Source organism: Cydia pomonella, chromosome 5, assembly GCF_033807575.1.
Source record: "Cydia pomonella isolate Wapato2018A chromosome 5, ilCydPomo1, whole genome shotgun sequence".
Classification (NCBI taxonomy): Eukaryota; Metazoa; Arthropoda; class Insecta; order Lepidoptera; family Tortricidae; genus Cydia; species Cydia pomonella.
In genome coordinates this window covers 8883711-8910890 of record NC_084707.1, presented here as the reverse complement: position 1 = coordinate 8910890, position 27180 = coordinate 8883711, and the positions used below count along the sequence as shown (strand labels likewise).

The 27180-nt window shown below is 36.6% G+C and overlaps 3 protein-coding genes across 3 annotated transcripts in view; 1 reads left to right on the top strand and 2 right to left on the bottom strand.

Annotated features, from left to right (window-relative positions):
- LOC133517659 (transcription-associated protein 1) overlaps window positions 1–473 on the bottom strand; it is a 45720-nt gene extending 45247 nt beyond the window's left edge. Inside the window, exon 1 of the mRNA XM_061851015.1 lies at window positions 79–473. Within this exon, the coding sequence (XP_061706999.1) occupies window positions 79–225 (147 nt within the window). The 5' untranslated portion in view covers window positions 226–473. The remainder of the gene's footprint in view (window positions 1–78) is intronic.
- Window positions 474–3551: 3078 nt separating this feature from the next.
- Window positions 3552–11644, top strand: LOC133517657 (plexin-B). Its single transcript, XM_061851014.1, has one exon. The coding sequence runs from the start codon at window positions 3784–3786 to the stop codon at window positions 9472–9474; it is 5691 nt and encodes a 1896-aa protein (XP_061706998.1). The 5' UTR covers window positions 3552–3783; the 3' UTR covers window positions 9475–11644.
- A 2686-nt stretch (window positions 11645–14330) lies between these two features.
- Window positions 14331–27180, bottom strand: part of LOC133517656 (abhydrolase domain-containing protein 2) — a 39871-nt gene continuing 27021 nt past the window's right edge. The window contains exons 6-7 of the mRNA XM_061851013.1: window positions 22686–22840; window positions 14331–21165 (exon numbers count right to left, since the gene is read on the bottom strand). Coding sequence (XP_061706997.1) covers window positions 20903–21165; window positions 22686–22840 — 418 coding nt within the window. The 3' untranslated portion in view covers window positions 14331–20902. The remainder of the gene's footprint in view (window positions 21166–22685; window positions 22841–27180) is intronic.

Genomic DNA, 27180 nt, shown 5'->3' with positions numbered 1-27180 from the left:
GCTTTTTATTAACTGTTCAAAAGAAAATCTTTGAGACTCCTCTAATTAACACTACTTGTTAGCCTATTCAAAACTTACCTCGAAATTTTCACTAAGCTCTTGCGCAGCTTTCAGTTTGATCTCATCCTTGGCGCCGGGGTCCGCCAGCATGGTCACGTAGCTCCTGTACGTGTTCATCTGGGTATGCGGGTCCCCCGGACCTCCGGTAGACATTGAGGCCATCATCGTGAAGCTCACTTTAAAGATCAAACTGCAGTCTTCCTAAAAAACTATTTAGTCGGCATGGCTTTTTCCGCACGAGCGCGGCTAAATCAGTATTTTAACAGTCTACATCCTAAAGTATGCAGCTAACACTAAGCGTACAGTGATGATAATTAATATGAAAACACAAATTATATTACGTTTAACACTAAATTCTAATAAATGATAAATAAAAACATAAAGTCCACAAGTTTAGCTTAGCCAATTTTTTTTAATGCTGAGCACAGATAATTCAAGAGTGATGTGATGTGCCTGCAAACCAAACCAAAGCCTGTCACTTCCTTAAAAATACCTTTTTAATTGCGCATGTATGGTCTGATGCTGGAGAAATAGTTGCCAGTAATAAACATAAAAAAAATTTGCTACAGCAACATTGCTCCCATCTGGTTTTGTTTATACAACTTTGGGAACAAATAGAATACAAATTATTTTATCAAATATTTTGATTTATGTCACTTGTTTTTATTTTTTATATATAAATTATTACCTATATTTCAGTTTGTCTTTGTCTATGTTCATAAAATCTATGGAGGTTAGGGGCACGTCTGCCCTGTATCATAGTATTTAAAAAAATCTTTGTCAATAGGCCTTGTACTTGGGTCTGTCCGGTACAGAGGCAAAAATCTGCGATGTCAATGCTGTCAATAAAGTCATTGATGCAAATTTTATTTGCTTGAAATATATTTATTGATTCATTTTCAAAACTAATAATCCACCGCACAGTCTCCCAGAGTCTCCGCAGAGACTAAGTTAAAGTTTAATCCATTGTACTAAACCAAGAAACAACAATTATTTTAAGGTAAGAAACAATTGAATCTTTAAATAAAATAAGCGTACTATTGCCAAATTCAAATACATAAATTTAATCGCTCTATATCTCGTCTGAAATTACAATAAACATTCATCATAGATGTAAAATCTAACACTGTTGTAGCTGGCATTTTAGACCCCACGTAGCAATTAGCTAGGTTAGTAATTAGGTAGATAGGTTATAGTGTTGTTTAAAATGTAACTGTTTTGTTTTAGAGGGTGAACGTGAGAAAATAATCCTTGGCCGTCTTCTTATTATTTCCTTGGAAAGGCAAAAAATCAAAAGGCATGGATCCGCCGCATAATTCTGACTAGTTTCCCGGTGACCACCAAGACACTCGGACGACAATCGGATAGATGTCATTACAACTTTAGTTGTCATATATATCCATGTATTTTTAGTTTTTTAGCTTGACATATGTGATATGATTACAATTAACATTCATTGCAATAGGGTTGTTTCCAATTTTTTGAAACGCTTGTTCTATATTAACCAAACGTTGCCCTAAAATTTAACTTTTACCCTAAAAGCGGCTTTAAATATGTTAAATTAACAAAATAAATCTTGACCCATGCTTTCGCGCCCAAAACGCTCTTTGAAAATTGCATGACGTTACAGTTTACGGTTTGACACATAACTATGTACATACCAAAGAGTAAAGTAATTATATAGGTACATACACATATAACACCAAGGCCTCCCGTTGTCTATTCTCAGTACAGAATTTGAGACTCAAGCCGTAGCCATTTAGGTGGTGGGCAAGCTGTGTATGCGTGTTTTTAACCAACTAATAAAATATGTTTTCTATAATAATGAGTTATTATATATCATAAAGTATTTATTATCCATTAGCATTTCTATAATGTAAATTTTTAGTGCAGATATCGAAGCGTCAATTAATTGTCCACCACCAAAATGGCTACGACTTGAGTATTAAATTTTATGCGAGATCAGACATATATACTTACTTTACTCTTTGGAACAGATAACGGGGGGCCTACCGCAAAAACCGAAAATCGTATATTGTGAGGATCTTTTTCTTTTACTCCTACTAAGACGGAATTAGAATGACAGAGAAAAATGCCCGCAATGACGAATTTCGATTTTCGCGGTTATAGCCCAGTGTCAAACCGTGAGTTGTGACGTCATCAGAATCTTCAATGTCGTTTCGACTTGGGTCACGTGACGTGTGTTAAAAGATATTTTAAATTCAATATTTACAAAAATATGCTCATTAGAGGGCCACTAAAGGTAGTTTAACATGTTCTTATAATCCATAAGAATTTATTGGGACACTATTCTGCCCTAAAATTTGTAGATGGAAACAACCCTATTGTGGAGTAAAGACAGATGTGCCAAAGATTCACGTTTAGGTATAATGACCTAGCCTCCTTTTTACTCTTTGGTATTTTAGAACATTTAAATAAGAACATCACTTACATGCATATATTTATTATAAATTGAGTTTATTTTATTTTGGTATATAAAAGCTATATTAAAAGCATTAACACGTACAGGATAGGTTATTTTGTAGCCACAACATTAATAAATAGAAATGACTGACCTGTGGTCTCATTGAATAAAATTCATATAGGTATGTAGTTATTATATGCGACAAGCCCACCATTTCAGTGTAATTAAATTTGTAAATAATTATAATATATAAGTGTCACAATTAGTTCAACAAGCCCCATCCGATACATAAATTTGTATAGAAAATCACTTTTTTTCTGCCTATTGTATGTTTTCGAATCAAGCTCTTCTGATCCTAAGAATAAAAATATTTATAACTTGATAATAACTGTTTTGTTACCTTTTATATTGAAATAACTTCAAAATACAGAAATCATTATCTATCAGGACAAAAGATGCCTGAGATTTTGATTAATATCTAATATGATATTTTTATATTTGAGAAATACTAATTTAAAAACCTCACCCCAACAAAAATAAAAAATACAATAAGAAATTCTGTCGCCGAGATTCGAACCCAGAACCAGTAGGTAGAACTGGATTACTACCTACCAAAACACACCAGGCTAAACCGGTTGTCAATTTTAGTTCTGAGATACAAAGAGAGCGCCACTAGTATAAAAAAAAACTTTTGAACGGGACTTTTTTTTGTATGGATTCGTTCTTCTCCTATGGAGTAGTGTATTCTTTGATCGTAGATACTTTTTGTTTCTTAAAGCGGAAACGAGAAGTCCCGCTAAGCGGTGCACATTCACATGGAGCGTAAGGACTAAATTTACTAACGTAGTCCGAACTAGCCTTTAGATTCAAAATGTACCAAAAATATCAAGGCATGCTTTTCACCATTTTTTGTTTATCTGTGACAGTTGAATATATAAATAAATGCGTTTTTTAAGCATTAAATCGTTTATAATCGCAAAACCATTCACTATATCGATATATTTTTAAAGAAATGCATTACTTAGCATAAATTAGCTTTTTCTTTCCTTATGTTTACCAATTGGTCAGCCTAGCACGATATTTAGATAATATAAAATTATTATATTATGGTAACATTGCTTTATGCTATCTTGTTTATGACAAATTCTACATATTGTTTATTCCATGTCATCGGCATCGATGGATGCTTTTACATTATTTTTGTAAGAAAATAAAATGGGTTGAAGATGTAATGAAAACATCGTAGTGTTTGTGACAAAGTGCAATATATTCATGGGAAAGCAGCATAAAATGTAATCATGGCTGCTTTCAGGACTGTGTTAGTCATAATATTCTGGCTTTGGAGCACAATAGTATACGGATACGACTTCATATCACAATACCCCAATCAACAAAATGAGACATTCCAATTCTATCACCTCGCTATTGATAAAGTTAGTGGACAAGTGTACGCGGGATCCTTAAACGCGTTGCATCAGCTGAAATCTGATTTAAAACCAATACATGTAATCCGGACTGGGCCGAAACCCGATAATCCTATGTGCCATGCCAGCGGCTGTGATTCCGAAATAAAAACATCTCTAGTGGACAATGTGAACAAAATATTAGTGATCGATCAAGAATCGCGCTTACTGATTGCGTGTGGTTCCGTCGCGCAAGGTTCATGTTACAAATACAAGCTGGGTGACATTTCCGCGGAGCCCGAATTTCTTGCCGAGAGCGTAGCTGCCAACGACGCTGATGCTTCCACTTACGCCTTCATCGGGCCCGAACGGTATATGTCCTGGGACCGGTCCAACGTCCTCTACGTCGGCACGACATTCACCAACAACGGCGACTACAGGCACGACGTCCCAGCAATATCCAGCCGCGATCTCATGACTCTCCGCCTCGCCCAGTCTACATTCTCCAAGCAGAGCTCTATTCAAATAGATGTCAAGTATAGGGACAACTTTTTGGTGCAATATGTATATGGTTTTAATGCTAGTGATTATGCTTATTTTCTAATAATTCAAAAACATTCCCATCTTGCGGGCAATGAGGAGCTGGGATACGTGTCGCGGCTGGCCCGGACCTGCGTTAATGATGACAATTACAACAGCTACACTGAGGTGACCCTGGAGTGCAGTGTTCGGGAAGAAAACAATGGTAAGATTGAAGATGTCAATTACAATTTAGTGCAAGATGCTAAAATCGCTAGGGCCGGGGCTACGCTAGCCACCCAGCTGGGCATTGAACCAGGAGACTCCATACTCGTCACATCCTTTAGCCCATCTAAAACTATCACTAATGAACCTGTAGCTAAGTCAGCAATTTGTGTATTTTCTTTGCAAGAGATAGAAATTAAGTTTAATGAGAATGTTCATATGTGTTTCAATGGTAGTACTAAATCTCGTAATATGGGATACATATCAGGCATGATATCAGATGGTAAATGTCCCAGTGTGGGATCTGTGGGCAACATACTCAATTTTTGTGAGGTAGGTCTTAAGATAAGTGGTTTGTATCCTATAAGAACTTCACCTGTAATTTACTGGAATGATACTCTCGTAAGCTCTGTAACTATGTCAGTGACCGGGTTACACACTGTAGCTTTTTTGGGGACAAACAAAGGAAAGTTGAAAAAGGTTCTCATAGATGTAGATAAGGCAATACAATATGCTAGTGATGAGCTCCTGCCTGGGCAAAGGATACTGCCAGATACTACTTTATCTCCATTTCAAAGATCTCTTTATGTATTAGCAAGAAACACAATAGTCCAAATTCCTACAGAGAAGTGTACAGAACACAGTGACTGCTCTTCATGTCTTGAGTCCAATGACCCTCATTGCGGCTGGTGTTCTTTAGAAAAACGATGCACTGTGCAGAGCATGTGCCAAAAAGGTACACAGAGTGCTCCCAGATGGCTATCCCGGTACACAGGTCAACAGTGCATTGACTTTGAACAAATAATGCCAGACAAGATATCCATGAATGAGGTAACTACAGTGCAACTTGTCATTAGAACTTTGCCTGAACTACCTTTTGGTGATACATACAAATGTGTATTTGGTAATGCTCCTCCTATAGATGCAGCTGTGACAACAAGTGGTCTAGCTTGCCCTACCCCTGATCTTAAACATAGGCCTAAAATATTGCCCAATCAGGACCATGCATATGTGCCACTTTCAGTACATTCATCAGAAACAAACAAAGATTTTGTCTCTAGAAACTTTGCATTCTATGACTGCTCCAAGCATACAACTTGTCAGTCCTGTATATTGAGTGAATGGGCATGCAATTGGTGCATTTATGATAACAGATGCACACATGACACCTCTGTTTGCCAGAGGACTATCATTAGTGGAGAAAGTAACCCAACTAAATTACTTAACCATGGTATTGGACATTGTCCACGAATTAGGCAGCACAAGCACCAAATTCTACTGCCCAATAATGTACCTAAGGAGCTAGAACTTGAGGTTGAAAACTTACCCCATTTGCAGCCTGGCCACACTGGTTTCCAATGCATTGTTAGCATTGAGCAGGCTAACATGATTGTGCCTGCCAGAGTTGAATCTAATCATTTTATAGTTTGTGATAAAACAACATATTCCTACGAGGAATATGTTGGAGAATATAATGTTAGCGTAAAAGTGGTATGGAATCACAAACATTATATAGACACCATAAATATCACTTTGTACAAGTGTGAGATTCTTGGTTCTCACAGGGAGCATGCAGACTGTTCCTTGTGTATAACCCGTAACTCCGTTTATCAGTGCACGTGGTGTGGAAATTCCTGTTCTTATAGTGAATCTTGTCTTGATAACCCAGTTACTGAATGTCCCAAACCCCGAATAGATATGATCAAACCCCTGAGTGGTCCTATAGAAGGTGGAACCATAGTAACTATAGAAGGCAGCAATCTCGGTTTACGAGTTGAAGAAGTGACTGGAAAGGTACGCATTGGAGAAGTACCATGCGAAATAGTCGATTTCGAGGTGTCGGTTAGCATCACATGTCGCACTGGACCATCTAATGGTTCTTCGGTGGCGCCAGTGATTGTTGAAAATGACGCTGGTTACACTGAGTCCTCAGTTTTATTTAGTTACAAGAATATTAAATTGCAAGGTATATATCCTGCTCTTGGACCTGTTTCTGGCGGAACGCAACTAGCAATTGGAGGGCAGCATTTAAACATTGGATCAGCCATTTCAGCATACTTAGATGAACTGCCCTGCTCCGTAAATAAAACCCAAACATCCAATAGCAGGCTTATTTGCATAACTCCGAAGGCCAATATGCCGCGCGTGATTAATACGATCACCGTTGCTATCGACAATGCTAATCGAACGCTAATGGGCGACCTGTATAATTATACAGCAGACCCAACCATAATGGAGATTAAACCTTTAAAAAGCTTCGTGTCAGGGGGAAGAATGATAACAGTCCATGGTACTAATTTGAACACTATCCAAAAACCACTAATGAAACTCTATCATGCTAAAGAGTTAGAGCCGGTGAACTATACCGCTTGTGTCGTACTGAATTCCAATCAAATGGAGTGTCCCAGTCCTGCAATCAACAAAAAGTACACTGAGATTTTACAAGCAACTGCATCTCAAACAAGTACACCTCAGATAGCTATGAAAGTTGGTTTTGTAATGGACTATGTGGAAACGATGCACGATTTAGAGAAATATTTCAACCCTCCGCGAACTCATATGGTTTTCGTGGAAGATCCTCACGTTTATCATTTTCCGAATAAAATAAAATCGTATAAAGGAGACCCTCTTGTCATAGAAGGAGAGAATCTAATACGAGCAAGTGATGAGTCAGATGTGGTAGTTACTATTGGTACTCAACCATGTAATGTTACCAGTCTCACTATGCAACAGCTTCTATGCACCCCACCGGAAATTCAACCGATGAATACGGACGAAAATGGTGTGCAAAACACAGACATAAATTTGCCAATGGTTGTAGTTAAAATAGGGAAAAATTTAAGATTTCCAATTGGGTACCTTCATTACGAATTGCTACGTAATTACAATTTTCCACCCGAAGCAATAGCAGGCATTGCAGCCGGAACGTTCTTTTTAGTGCTAATTTTCATGATTGTCTTGGTTATGTATCGACGTAGAAGTACTAAAGCTGAAAGAGAATATAAGCGAATTCAAATACAGATGGATACATTGGAAAGTAATGTAAGACTAGAGTGCAAGTTGGCTTTTGCAGAATTACAGACCGATATGTCAGACTTGGCAGCCGATTTGGAACATTCAGGTATCCCAACATTGGATCATGTAAATTATGTCATGAAAGTATTTTTCCCAGGCGTTTCCGATCACCCAATTTTGAACGTTCAACGTCAATTTATTAATACACCGCGTACAAATTATGACGCAGCCATGATTCAATTTGAACAGCTTTTGAATAATAAATGTTTCCTTCTGTCATTTATAGACACTTTGGAAGCACAAAAATCATTTAACATTCGGGATAAAGTTAATGTGGCTTCCTTGTTAATGATAATTTTAATGGGAAAGATGGAATATGCTACCGACATACTCAAGTCGCTTTTACTGCGTCTTATTGACAAATCCGTCTGTAATAAACACCCCCAACTAATGCTCAGGAGGACGGAAAGTGTTGTCGAGAAAATGCTTACAAATTGGATGGCATTATGTATGTATTATTACCTCAAGGATTATGCCGGTTCGTCACTTTTCTTGCTATTTAAAGCAATAAAACATCAAATCGAAAAGGGTGTGGTTGATGCCATTACGCACGAGGCTCGCTATTCTTTATCAGAGGAAAAACTTTTGAAAGAGCAGATTGATTACCAAATCGTGACTCTGCATATTGTTCAGGATGATTTCGACGAAAAGGTCCAGTGCAAGGTTTTAGATTGCGATAGTATTTCGCAAGTGAAATCAAAAATACTAGATGCGTTGTTCAAAAATACCCCGTTTTCAATGCGACCGTCCGTCCACGAAGTTGACCTGGAATGGCGACATGGGAGAGGAGGGCACGTGACACTCCAAGACGAAGATGTCACAACGAAAACAGTCAACAGTTGGCGTAAGCTTAACACATTGGCTCATTACGGCGTTAAGGAATCCGCGATCATGTCCTTAATATCGCGACAAAACGACAGCTTTAACACCCCTTACAAGATTCCGTGCAAAAATTGCACTGGTATTTACTGTACTAACTCCCACATTAGAGTCGACAACAATGACCTAGATCATAATGTACATTTCTACCACTTGGTGAGACCTATTGAATACCATAATATAATTAACAAAACTTCCGAACACAGTCACAAGGCTATACCCGAGATCTTTTTGACGAGGCTTTTGTCAACAAAGGGAACCGTCCATAAGTTTGTCGACGATTTCTTCAGCACTATCTTAACAGTCAACGAAGTGTTGCCGCCGGCAGTCAAGTGGCTCTTTGACCTCTTTGATGAGGCAGCCAGGACTCATGGCATCATGAACCCAGAGGTTGTTCATGCATGGAAATCAAACAGTTTGCCGCTCCGATTTTGGGTTAATCTTATCAAGAATCCCGATTTCATATTCGATATAAATAAAACGGCTACTGTAGACTCGTCGTTGTCTGTTATAGCCCAGACGTTTATGGATGCCTGTTCGTTGACAGAGCACCGACTTTGTAAAGATTCTCCGTCGAATAAACTTTTATTTGCGAAAGACCTTCCTACGTACAGAGATATGGTGATACAGTTTTACCAGGCAGTTTCCCAATTACCTCAAGTAACCGACCAAGAACTGAGCACCTCTATGCAACAGCTTTCAGTGCAACAATTAAACGAGTTTGATACACTCTCTGCCTTGAAAGAGTTATACATTTATGTCAGTAAATATAGAGAACAAATTATACTGGGACTAGAAATGGATCCACTTTGTAACAAAATGCACTTAGCTCATAAATTAGATAATGTAGCGTGCACAATGGAAGGTGACCCTACGTCTATATGCTGACTATATGATACCTTAAGTGATGATTTAATTGCATTTACATAATTTTATTTATACATAACTATTTTGTAAAAAAAAAGCTTTAATTTATTCTGAAAATACTCAGATCTAAAACAGATGTGTAAAAAGACTGTAAAATATCAGTTTGATTAAATCTAGTTAGGAAGGTTTATATGAAAATATTTTTTTCAGTGGATAATATAAAATACTTAAATTATATTAAGGATATCTATTACAATAATTCCTTCTCAAAAGTTTTGTAATGTTGAAGTGTCACTTTTATTATTATTGGTGAATGTTACACATTTAATCTCCCAGCGGCCATACTTTAGTGTCCATGCTATTTTTATAATTTAGATATTGTCTAGATACTCAAAATAGCAACAATAAATTGCTCTCTATAGTAAAAATAAGACCTTGATTCTTTTTTATAGATCTGGCACTGTACCTCGATGAATTTTTATATTAAAAACTGAGTGTGTATGTATCTCAAAATATTTGATGTATTATGCTTAGGTGTATCTGTAAAGAGAGTTAAGTTTTAAGTTAGGGAAATGTTGTGATATTTGTATTTGGAATATTGATAAAACATTATCAGTTACCGTTTTGTAGTTGGTAATATGATGTGTATTTAATTGTTCTTCACCTCTTTAAAATTGAGACTATATTGATAAAAGCAGTTCAGACAGTAAAATACGACTAGGATAGTGGAATTGTGTCAGCAATCAGCATTATTGCTATTTCAAGTATTAATAAATGTTCCTTATTTAATTGCGAGGATTTTAAAGTGTTTCTAATACGTCGTCAGGTGAATCTAGATGTATATTTGAAAATCAGGTAGGTACTTCTATAAAATTAATACTTACCTTGCTACGAATTATTTAGTATCGGAACTAAAATCCATCCACGATTTAGCTTGATCTCATTAATTTTATGCTCAATGAAAGCTAGGCACGTACTACGGATTTCTGTCGTGCGTTTTTTTCCGCGAAATCTATAAAGAAAGTCCTTGAGTGCGCGCACCGCGGAAAATAATCCGTATGCGGATAAAAATCTGTCATTTTTTGCAGATTGGTTGTGGTGCGGCACCGCACGAATTTTCTGCGTCATTTCATGAATAAAATTCGTGCGGTCGCCGATTTTTTTACACATACGTAAGTCATTGTAACCTAGCGTTTTCCCGGCCTAACGCCAGGGTCACCTTTCCTACTTAATCTTCTCCACTTTGCCCGGTCTTCGGCATCCTCAGGTGTGAGATTGTTCTCGTCCATGTCCGCTGTCACGACGTCCAGCCAGCGCTTCTTAGGCCTACCGCGGCCGCGTGATCTAGGGCCTTGGACAGTGAGGTTGAGGCATCTATTTCCGACGTAGTCTACTGGTCTGCGGCTTATATGGCCATACCATCGGAGGCGACTTTCCTGCAGCTTCCCGCTACGTCACGGATTCCGAGGTTGCCACGGATGTGTTCGTTACGTATGCGATATAATCGCGTAACGCCACACATCCATCGCAACATCTTCATCTCGGTGACGTGAAGCAGCAGGACATGTCTTCCGAGGACAGGCCAGGTCTCGCTACCATATAGTAGGACTGGGCGGATGATTCCCTTGTACACAAGGCCCTTTCGCTTCACCGGTATCCTGCGGTCGCATCTGTTACTTCACCGGTTACTTCTCGCCATTTGCCCAAGCAGCACTTATTCAGGCTTGGACGTCGTGATTACACCAGATTCGTGCAGCACGGAACCAAGGTATTTGAATGTATCTAATGAAAAAAATATCCATTGTGTTTGGGTACTTCATTATTGCGCGACAGTAAATATACACCCATGCAGATTTCGGTGTGATAGTCCATTTTCGATGTGCGTTTTTTGAGACTTAGGAATGGCAAAACGTACGGATATTTCACCACTGGGCGCGTACTGGATAATCACGTTTTATTCCTTTGCGAATTTAAAAACACCGCAACTCGTCACACCGCAGGGCGTGTCTAGCCTAAAGGTTGCATATTATACTCGGGACACTTAAAAAAATACAAGCAGATTACGTAATTATAATATTCCATTTACAAAATATTTTAAGATAGTATTATTATCTAGATGTAACTTTTTAGAAGGATAACCGTCTCTTAAAGTTTTATAATATTGACCTAGAAATATACTTATTTATCAAAACTGTTGACTGTCATTGAATCCAACCCTGCCTGATAAAATTACAAATAAATGTAACCTTTATGTGTATGCATTAATTTAAAACTAATAACAGAACCCCTAGTGTAAATTTATTCGATAGTTTTGTATGGGATTTTGAGTTTCCAAAACGTCCCGCTTGGCGCGCTGTTTCTAAATCCCATACAAAATGAGACTTAACGCAAACGCGTACGTCACGTTTTGCTATCGAATAAATTTACACTAGAGGTACAGGTCCTTAACTACGTCACAGAATAAATATGTAATAGTACTACGTAGTACGTACAGGAGGTTCACTGTATAACAAAACCCCTGTTTAGGTACCTATACCGATGGTGCCTAAACGTTGCCGATTGGACCGAGCTTTTCGAAATGCGTGGTATGGGCGTGGCTACCGCTAGGGTTGGCGCCGTCTGATCCGAGTACCGTTACCTGTTATTATGTTCTGTTTTACGTAGTTTAACACATTCAGCAATCATAACTTAAGGTGACGTTCGAACTGTACCAGCATTTCTGTGGCAGTATTGCAGTGCGACATTACTGCCGGCTGCATTTTTAAAGACAATTTGAAGTTTTATAGAAAAAAAACAATATATGACATTCGGCAGCAGAGTAGGTCTCCTATAACTATATAGTTATAGAGACCTGCTCTGCTGTACTATTAAATACTTATACATATATATGTATAAGTATTTAATAGTACATTACTATAGAGGCCGGGAAACGTAGGGTTGCAGGTAGGGTTACCAACTATTTTTTGGTGGAATAAGGCATTAAAATATAGTACATTTCAAAAAATATAGTACTTTTAGATAAAATGCTTAACATAAGTGTAATATACATTTAATCATACTTACTAGCACTCTTTTAAGATTAGTTATGGTAACGATTTTATTGCAAAAATGTAAAATTGATAGATTTAGTCGTTGAAATTGTACTCCTTTTGTTACGTAATATCTGAATAACAAGTATTGGTTTCTAGTAGCACGTCTTCCCATCTTGCCTTTTAATAATGAGGTCGCAAGCGTGCGTCCCCGGTAATATGTGACGAGAAGGGACAGTTTTTAAAAATTCATCAAAAAACTATGGTAGTAAATTATACAAAATGATGTATAAGAACAGTTTTAGCAAATGTTGTCGATTGTTTAAGTATCAAAATTACGTGAAAATTAAGTCGATTTTCAGAGAAATTGTCACTTGTTTTGAAGTTAGTTCTGGAGAAAATTTATTGCGTCTAACTTTCATTCAAATAACTAAATTCAAATTTATAATAACAAAAATGTAGTTTATTAAAGTTGAAGTACAGGATATGTGTAATACAAAATTACCATTTTTAGCAGTCCAAACTTTACGAAATTTACAAATAAGATCAACAAAATCAGTGCTTTACGCGCGTTTACCTAAACGTCCACCAGAAAAACAATAATTACTAATAAATGAGTCTATTTAAAAAAAAATTAAAGATAACCAGACGCGCTAATAGAAACCAGTACTTGTTATTTCTTATTAACAGAAGTTGTACAATTTCATCGACTAAATCTATGAATTTGACATTGTTGCGACTAAAATAGATAACGGCCTCTTAACTATTCCTTTTGTGTAGACCACTCTCTGTTGTCAAAATTATCCTATTCCTACACTCCAGCTATCATGCCATCAGTTAGTCATATGACTGCTCACTCGTCATCTCATACGCCCAGTAATAATAAAGAGTAAAAAAAAAAATCTTTTTAATAACAATATTTATTTAAAGTTTATATTTTTTATTGAGCTTTGTGCACTTTTTAGTAATGTCTAATTTTTAATAAAATGAGACAACGATTCAGTACATTCATACTGAATATTTATGACAATTTAATAGCTAACTTTTTATTAAATTTATGTCAGCCCTGTTGCATTTCTCACGCCATTTTTGTCTTCATACTTGACATAATTTTATTTGATTAGAATTAAATTGATAATCGATCTTGAACAAATTAGAAGGATGTCGGAAATATAGTATTTTAGCGTACTATATATTTTTTCAACAGTATATAGTACAGAGAGCCAAAATATAGTACAATATCACAGTGAAGGTTCTTTGTCTTATATAGCTGTTAATATTCATATTAATAGCAATAGCACTGTCAAACAAGACAATACAGCACTGTGTACTATCTTGTTTGTCATTACTTAAGTATTACTATTACTACTATTCAGTTTTGACATATGCATGGAAAGTGCTCATTCTCGCACGCAAGCGGGAAAGTAGCGCCATATGTACTGTAAAAATAAATACACTGTTATGTAGGTAGTCACCTGCAATAATATGTACTCTAAGGCCGCAAAAATATGTGACACGCTTAAATGTGTCTAAAAATAAGATCGTGTCACATATTTTTGCGGCCTTCGTTGTATAACATATTATTGCAGGTGACAACTATAAAATTAATCTTTAATAATAATTAATGATAATTCAAATATGTAATTGAGTAGGTATGTACATAAAATAGCGATCTTAGTAGGATTTAGGATTCCTAAATCGATCTCGATGGAAAACATACAGCATATAATTATATAGGTAAGTAGTTAGAGAGCAACTGCGCTCCATTGTTTGAATGGTTGGTTATTGGTCACAGGTCACAGCAATCCGGTCAATGTCAGGGTAAAACAATAAATAAAAGTCCCGGGCTCATACTGTAATACTGTTTTATTCTTCACATTCAAAACACACAAATAAATAAACATTTGTTACAAGCCACTTACGTGGCTGAACACAGTAAGCTCCATCAATTACAACGTAGAAGGCAAAATCTAAACAATTATTGTGCAAATGTGCATGTCATAGGTTAGGTACAGTCAGCGTCAAATACTTCGTAGCAGTCAAAGTAGCCAAATAGTTCGGTACACCATATATTTAGTATAGTGTACCGAACTATTTGGCCACTCTGACTGCTACGAAGTATTTAACGCTGACTGTACCTACTTACTTACTAAAATTTCCAAACTTTTAGGCAACAACACATAAAAATAAATAAAGTGCACGTATGAAATTAATTGCTATAACTGACTGTCACGAAGTAGGCACTTACTCGTATGTTATTATACTTGTTTCACGGGATGTCTCGGAGCTACCTCGCTATTACAATTTGAACTTTCTGGCATAGACATTAAAATTGCTATTTGAACGGGTTTTATTCTTAACATGTTGCCTATTCCATTAAATTCACAAGTAGGTATACCTAACTTGTACAGTCAGCAGCAGAAATTGCTAAGCGTGATCAACTGATCAGGTGTTTAAAATTACCTTCATATATTTGAATCCTTTAAACAGTTCATTTTGAAAATTTCTAACACCTCGTCCGCTAAGAAACTTCTGGTGTTGACTGTACCTTGACTCCATTCACCACGTAAATAAATACTAAGTCACATAAGTACAGGAAAATATATTTTGTGTCGTTGTCCAGTAAAATGTGCCAATATGTTGACTGCTCTGATTCGCTGTTGATTTTTAATTGTCTTTTTATAATCTTTATACTTACTAGTAGTATCTTTCACTCGAAAACGACACATTTTTATTGGTACTAAGTAGCGACATTACCTACAATGGCATTAACAGAAACGGCAAAATAGTAAACAAAGTATGACAATTTTGAAACTTTAAAAGCAGGTGATTACGCAGAAACAAAGTTTAATCGTTTTGTTTACATGTTCACCAATTTCTATTGAACCGCCATGGTATACATATCCTCCAATACATACATTAACTTTTATGGAGGCTTATCTCTTTAAGATTCATGCATCTAGGCCATCTAGGGAGACTAGCTCAACAACAATTTTGCATAACATTTGTATACCTACGTATAGTTTGGAAACTAAGGGCCGATATTTTCAAAATCAAGTTCAGAATGTTCGGACGCGCTGTCAGGTTTCCGATATTCGTCGACTAGAGATCCAGCAAACAAATTGCTTGAATACTACTAGGGACACTAGGATACACGGTCAAAGTCCTAAAAATATGAACACACTACTTGTATAGAAAATAAGATCGTGTATTATATTTTTGGCAAATTTTTCGGTGTCGTCAAGTGTCAAGGATAGTCGATTTTTAAAACATACAACAATCATCACACTATGTCGGCTTGCTGGCAATTAGGTAAAGGACTACACTCACTCGGGGACCTCGGCGCCAATATTGTATAATGTTACGAATAAAACTGCTTTACTAGTTATTACATCTTACCAAAATCTTTTCTTACGTTTCATGAATATAAGTATAATTGGATTATACGTGTGAGGTGGGGGAAATGACCGAACAGGAAGGTCTTATGAAACTTGCAGTAGGAGTAGCAGAGAAAGCGCTACTATTGTTTGTCCTTGTCATGATTCTACCTACTTCTAAAAAGCCCTAAGTGACGTAGCCATCTTTTGTTGAACCCGACCAAATTACGTAGTTATTTTAAAAGTATGTTCTCAGGAATGATACGCGTTTTTAATTTTGTCGAATGCGACAAAATTAAAAACGCCTTAAAATAAAAATTAAATGGCCTTTGTTCTGTCCCTCACAGGCGCACGCGTATAGCCCGTCTATGCTTATGTTCATACTAATTTGACGTTTATGGTGGTGCTTCCACATTCTGTCGCTTCAGTGTTAGCTTTAGCCTTTATGAGTCAGAGGGAATATATTTCCCACCTGATTTTGAACTTTATTCAAATAGGTGATAGGGTTTAATTTTGCATAATTCCTGACACCCTTAGGCCTTAGGGGAACTTGTTACACTTTCCTACGTCTTAACTGACGAGAGAGACGATGATATCTCGATCTCATTTCTATATACATATTCTGTGTATCTCACCTTTTAAACCGAGTCTATTAACCGATAAATCGGATACATGTTAGTCGTTGGTCAAATGCTTCGAAATAAGAAGATGTTCAGTAGAAAAAATCGGCCCTAGTAGATCTTCAACATCAGTTGGAAAAATTAAAAGCAATGAATACTGTTGTTGATATTATTCATTAAAACGGTAACAACGCATAAACATTACAAAATATATAAGTATTTTTATAAAAGCACCAGCAGAAGCTTTTCCGTTCGAACAATAATTTATTGATTTTCAATAATTTAAGACACTCATTCATATTTATAGAACAAAGAAACAATATCACCTACATACATATTTGTATATAACTTTCTAAAGCTTAGCCTACAAAACCATTAATTACAATGACTATGTGTAATACGTTAAAGTTCAATGTTTGTCGTTATTATAATCATATTACACCCTTGGCTTGAACTTTAGAAAACCATAGTTACTGTAATTCCATAACACAGCTCAAAATTGTACTTTATATAATCCAAGTGTCGTGTTATATATAAACTACAACCATTCTAAGGTTGGTTTTTCCTATCATTTTATAGAGCTTTAAAAAAAATGAAAACCTGATTCTGACAGATCCTGTTGTTTTTGGTTTCTTTCAACTCAGAATCACTATCATACCTATTCAATCTTGATGCTAAAAAATGTCCCAAAAATTTGTATGGAAATCGTGGTTTCCACTACGTCACGCTCTCGTCAGCTCACGTGAAATTTTCTTTCACAGTAAATCTTGACGTAATGGAACGGACGTTTTAGGACACTATTTTTTAAATGGTAGGATGGAGAATGCTAACGATTTTGAGTAGAATGAGTCAAAAGTCCAGATTTGTAAAAATCAGGTTTTCAATATTTATTTTAGAAAACGCCCAGATGTGTCACACATACCATAACTCACTTGACTCTTGGCTTCCGAGATCAGATGATTGGGATCACAAAATGTGTCAATGTACGCAAATTTTAAATGCACTTATTTCACATTTTGCTGTATCAAATCCGTGCCCCTTTAAGAAGCAACCGGCAAAGCGCTAAAAGAGGCCACATTTTTAAGGCAGTTTTAATTATCTCATGAGTTGACAATACATCCATCAATACTTTAAATATCATATCGGTGATTCCAGGCATCTGTTTCACCAGTGTGACAATTGACACCCTGTCAATGTACTATACATTTCCGTGTCAATAAGGACGGAACTTAGCTTCAATACATATTTTGTTGGGCCAGCAATGTACAGTCAGCGTCAAATACTTTGTAGCAGTCAAAGTGGCCAAATAGTTCGGTACACCATACTATATATATGGTGTACCGAACTATTTGGCCACTTTGGTTGCTACAAAGTAATTGACGCTGACTGTACGGCGCATTAACATGTTATGATGAATGGTGTCTATTGTGAAACAGGGGCCTAGAGCGCCCTTTTATCTTTATTCTAGAACTTCATTGCAACCACCGTATTATCAAGTCATGAATTATTCATCTCATTTTCGTAATTGGGTAAAAATTCTCAGCTTCTTGAATAGGTTAAATTTTGTTTTTTATTTTCCCCATGTAGCATATCTATGTGTGAATATCCATGTAGAAAGACATACAATAGCATTTGACTTTTTTTATTTATTCGATAGAAGACATGGATACAAGAGTGGTAAGAAACAAGACAACGAAAATAATTTTGACCCAATTGTCATCGATCAGAATCAACTTAAGGCTCTTCCTTCCGCAAAATACCGTAAAACTGAGTTACTCTGAACCATTTTTTATATTAATCAAGACACTTTCTGAGCAGAAAAAAATATATAAGAATCGGCAACATATGAGAAATGTTATGATTTTTCTGAAAATCTATTTTAGTTTAAATAAATGAAGAAAAAAAATCAAAATAACCCCACTGCTATTTCTTTCAGTTGTAACCTTATTACTACTGGAACTTTTATTGAAAATATATGTAACTTTATAATCTTTCTCACAAAACACTATAACATGATTTGGTTTTCTTTCTTTTCGAAAATTCATAAAACTGTGCCTAAATTCCTAAAAAAATTAAGCCTTAATACAGCCTAAGTTCCTACCATTACCCCGCCCCCTCCGTATAGTCAGTGCGGGGCAAGTCGTGTTGCTAGACGGAGCTGTACTGCGTTGCGCGCGCGAGCAAGCGTAATTCTATTTCGAACGCATAGTTCTGCGCGCTCGATGTTTTGCAGCGGGTGGTGCGGTGAGGGGTATAAGTTCCGCAGAACGCGCAAGGCCATTGGCGTCGGGTGCAGCCTTAAGCTGATTATGAATTTTATTGATGGTAACAGTTTCACTGTTATCATTAATAAAACAGAATGTGGAATTGTGACGTCATCCGTCTTAGACACTGGCATGGCGGTACACACATTGACACTCATCCAGCTATAAAATAACTTATGACACTGCAAATATGAACACATATAATTGATATAATACAATAATAAGGGATATTACGCAAAACTCTGCGTAGGGGGCGCCACTAGCACATAATGAGGGCCTACCGCGAACTCGCTCTTGGATATTCGAGCGATAAAGAGACAGACAGACTCTGTAAATAGACCGCCTGGATGCATCAATGTCATAGTGAAAACTTCTCAAAAGCCTGTTTAAGGCACTGTATCTACGAGTCTATGGTTTACAATATGTGCTAGTGCTGCTCTCTGGCGGCAGAACATTGCAGTAATATTTCCTATTTTTCAAATGCGGATCAAAATTAACTCGATAAATCATGTATATCATAGGCCATATTGAGACCATTTATTTGACTTGATCTCACAAGCAAATTACACATTTTGACAATCCTGACATGCCAGACATAGAATATACGGGATGCTAATTTAATCCACAACTTTCAATTTTTTTACCATTGATTCACATTGCGGTTTGCATATGCAATATGGTATAGTAATTGCAATTAACGCGGGAGTTGTAAACGAAATTAACACCATTTTTTCTGTAAACAGTGTTGTAGTATTTGTGCTTTAAATACTATAAAATATTACTATGTGCAAAGACAAAATTAATTTGAGTTAGGTGACAATATCGCATTATTTTGACGTCCATAAGCGAATTGTAATATGTCTACTTGAAAAATATACTATCTTCATCTTTAAATTTCTTATTTACTCAGTATTAAATTGCAATTAAGTGACAATTCCTAAACCTACTTGGAAAATTAAACTCATCGCTGGAAATAAGCATTACACAATCTCATTTGTAAGTACCTAATGCAAATATAGTTGTGCATAATTTTTTAAACGTTTAGAAAAGACTAACACTAAACATAAATATAATTCATTGCATTGCACACCACATTTTATTTTAAAGTATATCTATGTATAAAAAATCGTATCAATTTTTCTTCCACTACAATAGCAAATTTCGTTGACTAAATCTACATATAAAATATCACAATATTGAAAACCAAGCTAACCGCTGAGTTCGATTTGTGGAATGGGTTATTTGAGATTATTCAGCAAAATGCCATTACATGGAATTTATCAATACTCCGACGATAACTGGTACACGTTTATTACACTCACAATTTCATTCGACTCGTTTAATTTAGTAATTTCTATGTGGTTATTTGGTTACTAGTTAACACGAAGTTCAGCAGGGTTTCAACCTTTTTTAGATTCCTGGTCGCATTATTAACCATTATTCTATAGGTTCGGGTTATTATTTTCAGTTGTTTTTGTAAAAAGTCTAAACATATAGCAAATAACGGGGTAATCATGCGACTAGGAACGGACAGCGGCTTGTAACGCTGGTAACCACCCTAATGTAAGGTTTCACCTATTGCACGGACCTAGTATACAAAATTCCATGGACTAAGGAAACAGTAGACTTAGTATACGTAAATAATACAGAATGCCTTATGGCGTTATATATCAACATTGTCAAATTTAACAAACCGGTGATAATTGTTTGATCCTATATGTCATGTTGACATTTCTGTTTGTTAGAAAGAGACAAAATTTAACAGAAGTTCACTCAATTTTTCAAATTTACTTTATAATATCGGTCTCGTGGTTTGTGGAGTGAGTACTACAGTCTCCAGTGAGATAATAATAATCTTATGTTATAGTGAGTTAGTGATTGTAGATTTCTTATTAGGCATCTTATCTCTTTTCTAAACGGTAATACTTCCGTAAAAAGAAATACTGCTCTAGTTATTCGACATAGATCATTCGTTCACTTTAGCTTCCGTTTACTTGGTCCATGGCAACTTATCCTAACCTATCTTTAGACAATAAATACTTTCAAAAAGCTTTTCACAGGCACGCCTAAAACAATTGATAATTGGCGTGACATCAAACATATCGTAAACCTGAGCTTGGCTAAGAGCCATATTGTCTTATGATACCGGCGGTTGTATTCTACGATTTCACGGGTGTTTTGTCCAAAGGATCCCTATAGACGATGGTGGCCGACTTGATGAGGTCAGGTTCGTCGTCGGAGATGTTTTCGGGGATGGATTCCTTGGAGGAGCACTTGTTGTGCGCCATGAGCAGGCCGCCGGCGAGCCCGACCAGCGCGCGGTCGAGCCACGTGACGGGGTTGGCGTACACCAGCCCGCCCTCGTAGAAGCCCAGGTGCCCGCCGTGGGCCAGCTCTAGGAACATTGTTTTGTCGTGGGAACCTGGGGAAGCGTTTTTGTTACTTAGTACTTAATGATTAGGATAGGATAAAGTAATAGCGTTTTAGTGATATTCAGCTTTAGACCAGTATCGTTAGAACTTTGTCGTATGAATAATTATTAGACCCCAGTTTGAGTTCTGATCCATGTAGTGGAGTTCCAAGGTTAGTAGAAACCTGATGTTACCAGGCAGAATAGTAGTGCCGTTACCCCCCACCAGCCCTTTGAATTTTCCCCTTGAAATTCTCATACCTTCGCTATCGAAAATTTACCACCTCTCACAAATCGAACTTATTCGAGTCTAGTTCTTAGCGTTATTGCGCTATAACTATAAACTAATATCGGTATCAATTTAAAATAAGTTTAATTACCTTTACATTGGCATATTTTTTGTTTACAAAAACTATTTTTCTTTTGAGTTTAAGTCGTTTGAAAAAAAAATTAAAGCAATTGTTTGAAGTGTCGCGCATAATGCTCATTTCTAGCAAACTGCGGTCTAATAATTATTTATACGACATATTAATTATTACGTATACGACACAGTTCTAACCCATAAACGTAAATGGTTGCAAAGGGTGGTGACGGGTGTCAATTCGGCCAATAAAATCCATATACAGGAGGCAACCAGCAGACGGATCACCCGATATGTTGGTAAAAGGTGTTAAATAAATATCAAAATAAACAACAGTCAAGATCAAATAGACTATTATTAATTGATGAATCTTAGTTATTACTATACTTCAACACCTCCCTCGCTAATGTTACTGTTTAAACAGTAACATTAGCGAGTTTTTAGTCAATCGCGCAACATGTTTCGGACGGTGGTGGCAGCATAGTTCCATTTTTAACCTTTTGACCGCCTAAGACGTCATATGACGCGGCTACAGCCCAATATCAACCTTCATGCGTACCGACAAGGTTCACGATTACGCGCCGCGTACGATACGCGTGGCGTTCAAAAGGTTAAAGCCTGTACTTGTTAGAACATGACAGGCATGGTGACTGGCGATAAAATGCGACCGTGCTACCACCGTAGGTCTCCCTTTTTATGTCGTGCGAGTGACTAAAAACACGTGAGTTTAAACTGTAAAATTAGTTTAATGTTAGTATGTCTCACGACAGTTTCAATTCGACCTCAGTCACTGTTTCAAAATCCGTCTGTCTAGCATATTCGGCACTTCAAACTTTATCGATGACTCAAAATACCTAGATTAATCGATGACTAATACGTAACTGTTGAGTCACTTATATGTGATAATTATCAAAAGAGGAAATATAAAAACGACAAATCCGTCTGGATTATGTTAAGTGAAAGATGTTCAGGCAGGTACAATGAGGTCGTTGCTCTTTGGCCATTCTGTCAATATATCTGCTCCTGAAAGAGCTTCTCTCCCAGATGCTTATTTAGTCCACAAGTCTGATTAGTAGTGAGCTGCGAAATTGCAAGGAGAAATTATGAATGAACATTAATAAAGTCGCCATGCACTTTTACGGCTGATGGTAGGTACATTAGAAATACTTACTAGCAAACTCTCTGATGAGAGGTAACAGCGGTTCAGGTACTATGGGGTCGTCGCGCGCGTTGACGAACACCATTGGGGTCTTAATGTTATGTAAGTAGAAGGCCGATGAACTCCACTTGTAGAGTTCCGCTACGGACTCGAATCCGTACACTTTTCTGTAACAAATGTGGAGATATGTTAGTGAAAGGCTCGAATATATTATAATTTATACAATAGGTATAGGTAACATTCATGTAACGCGTAGACTCTCCGAGACGTAGAGACGGACTGGTAAAATAATTACAAAGATTATTAATTTACCTATGAGGTCACTAAATGCATAATTTCCTAGAATCCTTAGTTATAATTAGGGGCGGCCAAGATGCGCAAATTTTCAGAAACATATTTATGGAGAACAGAGTAACCAACTTTTTAGGAAATAGTTTATTTAATACTGATTCTAAAATGGTATAACACATGCTAATTACATCTTTACAAACAAAGATGTGGTTTACAAAAAGGACAGAAATGTTCGATTATCTCGAGAACCACGAACCTTTTACTAGACCTAAGTGCTGCATTTTCTGAACCAGCCCTGTCGGTGATTAGAAGGTTATTCATTAATTACTGGGCACCCTGTATATTACAGTCTGTAAGTATAAATGTATGAATTTAAATTCAAGTGCGAACGCGAACCACATTTCGCATACAATTTTAATACCGTAAAACCACCCAACTATAGTCCAAAGCTCCCAACTATGGTCCACAAATAAAATCAATTTTTCTTGTTCAGGTGTGTATTTTACTATATTTTTGTAGATTTAAGGCAAAGTATGTTTATAAATGAAAGGTAAAACTAGGAGTAAACCACAAGGAACATTGGTATAGATACTTAATTTCCTTTTGAACTTGTGGACCATAGTTGCAGTATTGGACTATAGTTTGGTGGTTTTACGGTACCTCGTTAGCGCACGTGTAAAATATCATTAATAAGAGTTGTTAAATCGAACCTAATAAGCCTTACATTTCATTTTTACGAGTACCCTCGCAAATCTGCACATTTAATAGTACATAATAAAGTGATAATACTAAAACTGTCTGCATTGTCATACGTTTGTAAATGCTATTGTTGTCTTGTCAGAGTAAACGACGCGTGGTATATTAATTTGCACAAGTTACGTCAACCCATTACCCATATGACATCTTCCATTACATCGTTCACAGCAAATTACAAACAAATTGTCATATTGACATTACTGGTAATGCGTTCTAGAAAAAACATAATAAACTGTGGCCCTAGTGAAAAAGGGTACAAGTCTCTGGCAGCGCAGGTGTAAAGGGGTGTAAGTTCCACGTAACACTTATGCCCTTATACACCTAAACTGCCAGAGACTTGTACCCTTTTTCACTAGGGCCACAATGGAAAATCAGATGTTTGATAAAGGCTACTTTCACCGCGCGTTAGAGAGTGCTGTGTACATATTCGTATTGGTTACCAAGCGACTGCGAGTCGAATGCTTAGGTAAACCGCTGTACTATATAATAGCATTACACTTCACTGGGTATCAATAGACCTTACCTATCGCTTAGCAATAAGGTTTACGAATGGCCAGTCAACGGTATCAGACGATGGTACTTGGTCTTGACTATGCATAGCAGAAGAGCTGTCCATTACGTCTGTTGTTTTCACCGGACAATTGTTCGTGTTAGCCTACCACGTCTTGTTTTTTGGGTGTAACTGTCGGTAACCACATACTTAGGCCATAACTTCTGTCACAAAGGCTTTGACTGAATAAATGTATTACAAAGCTTTTAATAAAAAAGGTTGCCATGGTTTGAAAGCTTGTTTTATGCTGATCAAAATGTAATATAATGAATTTAAATAATAAAATAAAAAAATTATTTAGATCGCGTCTTTATTTACTACTTGTGTAAAGGGAGTAAAAATCAGTATCACATTTAAGGTCTTCGCACACTATACCAATTCCACACCAACTCAACTCACTTTTGGTTCACCTTAGTGTACGAAGAGTGGACGAGGACGACGCGTAGACCACCCGACAGTTACCTAAATTTTAAACATTGTACTATAGGACATACAAGATAAGGCTTTAATTTCAATATTTAATTTTGACCTTTATACAAAAGGGTACGACCGATTTGGCCTAGTGGGTAGTGACCCCGCCTACGAAGCTGATGGTCCCGGGTTCAAATCCTGGGAAGGGCATGTATTCGTGTGATGAGCATGGATATTTGTTCCTGAGTCATGGGTGTTTTCTATGTATTTATATATTATATATATCGTTGTCTAAGTACCCTCAAGACAAGCCTTATTGAGCTTACTGTGGGACTTAGTCAATTTGTGTAATAATGTAATATAATATTTAAAAAAAAAATGTTTATTTGTATGAACCTACTTTATTAGAACATTATTTTATTCATTTAGTTAGTCATATATTTTACCAGCATTTAGTTCTCCGACAAATCTGTACTTTAGCTAATACCCTTCAATCTTAGGGTACTTTTCAGAGACACGCTATTTTTTTACTGCCATCTAACTAGTAGGTTTGGTAAAACACGTACAGTTGCAATTTTGGCTATTGCCAATACATATGAATTATATATTTTGAGAAAGATAAAAGATCCAGCTTTTGTTTTACATGAGGTTCAATCATATCAAAACGAAAAATAAATAAATAGTGATCAAAATCACCTTGAACAGGTCGCGTATTTTTTGCACGTTTTTTATAACAATTGTCCGAATATTACATAGAACTACGGAATACTGAAACAGCAAATTAGATTAAATCATATTGTAAGTAATTCAGCATTAAATAAGCTTTCAACTTTCAACCAATATATATGAATAATAACAAAACTGGACGTAGTCGCGTAACACGGTCCGTTGTCCTGTGAAAACAACGGATTTAGGAATACAGGCGGCCTAGCGTATACTAGTACGTTGAACATTCGACTAGTCTGCGCTCTGTATGCGACAGTAATAACGGCCCGGATGGCGCTCTCTATCACTCACCCTGTTTTCTCCATAGTGTAAAAGGGGAAACCATACCTAATCGTGGAAAAAGGATGCGAATGTCGGTACGAACGTAATAATGCAATGTATGGGTAATGGAAATGCTAGATTGCATTGAATGATCATTAGGTCCGTGATCACTGATTACTTTTCTCGACTGCCGTTACGTGCACATAATACCATACATGGCCATCGTTGCATGAACGTTATAAATAGCTACTTCTATAAGCATTAAAAGCTGACAAGACTGACAAGAGACAACCAATTGTCTCTTAACACCATGTCAGCTGTTTGCATAGATTTTACCTAATAAATAAATAACTAGATAACTTCTTACAAACATATGAAATATACCTAAGACTTGCTTATCATATTTTTTTTTTTATTCAAACAAAATGTATACAGTTTGACAGTATAAACCAAATCACTGTACAATTTAGAGTCAACTTATTCGCTAAGGTTCACAACAAAAAAAAAAAACAGATTTATAAAACACCACTACCATCAATCGCCTCGCAATACTTCAGACCGATACTACATTAGACTTACCCATCAACTTGCAAACAAATCACTTTCAGGAGCCCATGATAGAAGCGCGTTCAGAAATTTTAGAGCTCGAATGAGAGGAGTATAGGCATACGGCATACATATATTTGTCCACATTACACCGGGATTCAAACCTAGATCTTCTAGCTTCGTAGGCAGTTGTAAAAATGACTCCGCTAACTTCGTCCTTAAGGATTTATACACTTGTATTGCGTTGCGTGTGTTTTCGTTTACATCCTTAAAAATGTAACAGCAAAGTAGATACCGAAATATCTCTGACGCCATACCGACTACTAATACACGTGCAGCCATCAAATATTAGTATTGGATACAATGTTACACATAGTTAACCTTAATTGACTTTTATTGTAGGTACTTGTATATCAATTCAATTAATTTTTTGTTTGTAAAATCTAAGGCGCAGATTATCGTAGTTTAGGCATTCTTTCTGTTTTTTTGACAGTTCTTTGTCACTAAAGCTATACAGACTACGTGTTCCATGACTCTTTTGATTGTATGCAGGCAACTCTTTGGTCACCTCCATAACCCACCTTTACACCCAAGTTTGTCAGTAGAAAAGGGCGCGAAATTCAAAGTATGTATCGGAGATTGATTCTTCGGGCTTACATTGTTCAAACCTTTAAGATCCTTAAAAGAAATCGACCTTCTATAAATGGTGTTACAAACAACCCTTGCATACTACATTTTCTGCTCTACAAAGCAACGCATTAGTTAATACAAACAGCAGCAACATAATACTGATTCAATAAACACAACTATTGAACCAGCAACTTGCGTGTCATGTCGGGACATTTCATACTGATTTACCTACTACAGGTAGGCTGAGGGCAGATTCCTTCAAACCATTTCTTTCCATGTATCGAAAAGTTTTGATGCAGATTGATTGCCGCCCGGTTACACATAGATTGAGACGGG

What these genes read in the sequence shown, in the direction of transcription:
- LOC133517657 (XM_061851014.1), top strand. Translation starts at nt 3,784, where the DNA reads ATGGCTGCTTTCAGGACTGTGTTAGTCATAATATTCTGGCTTTGGAGC.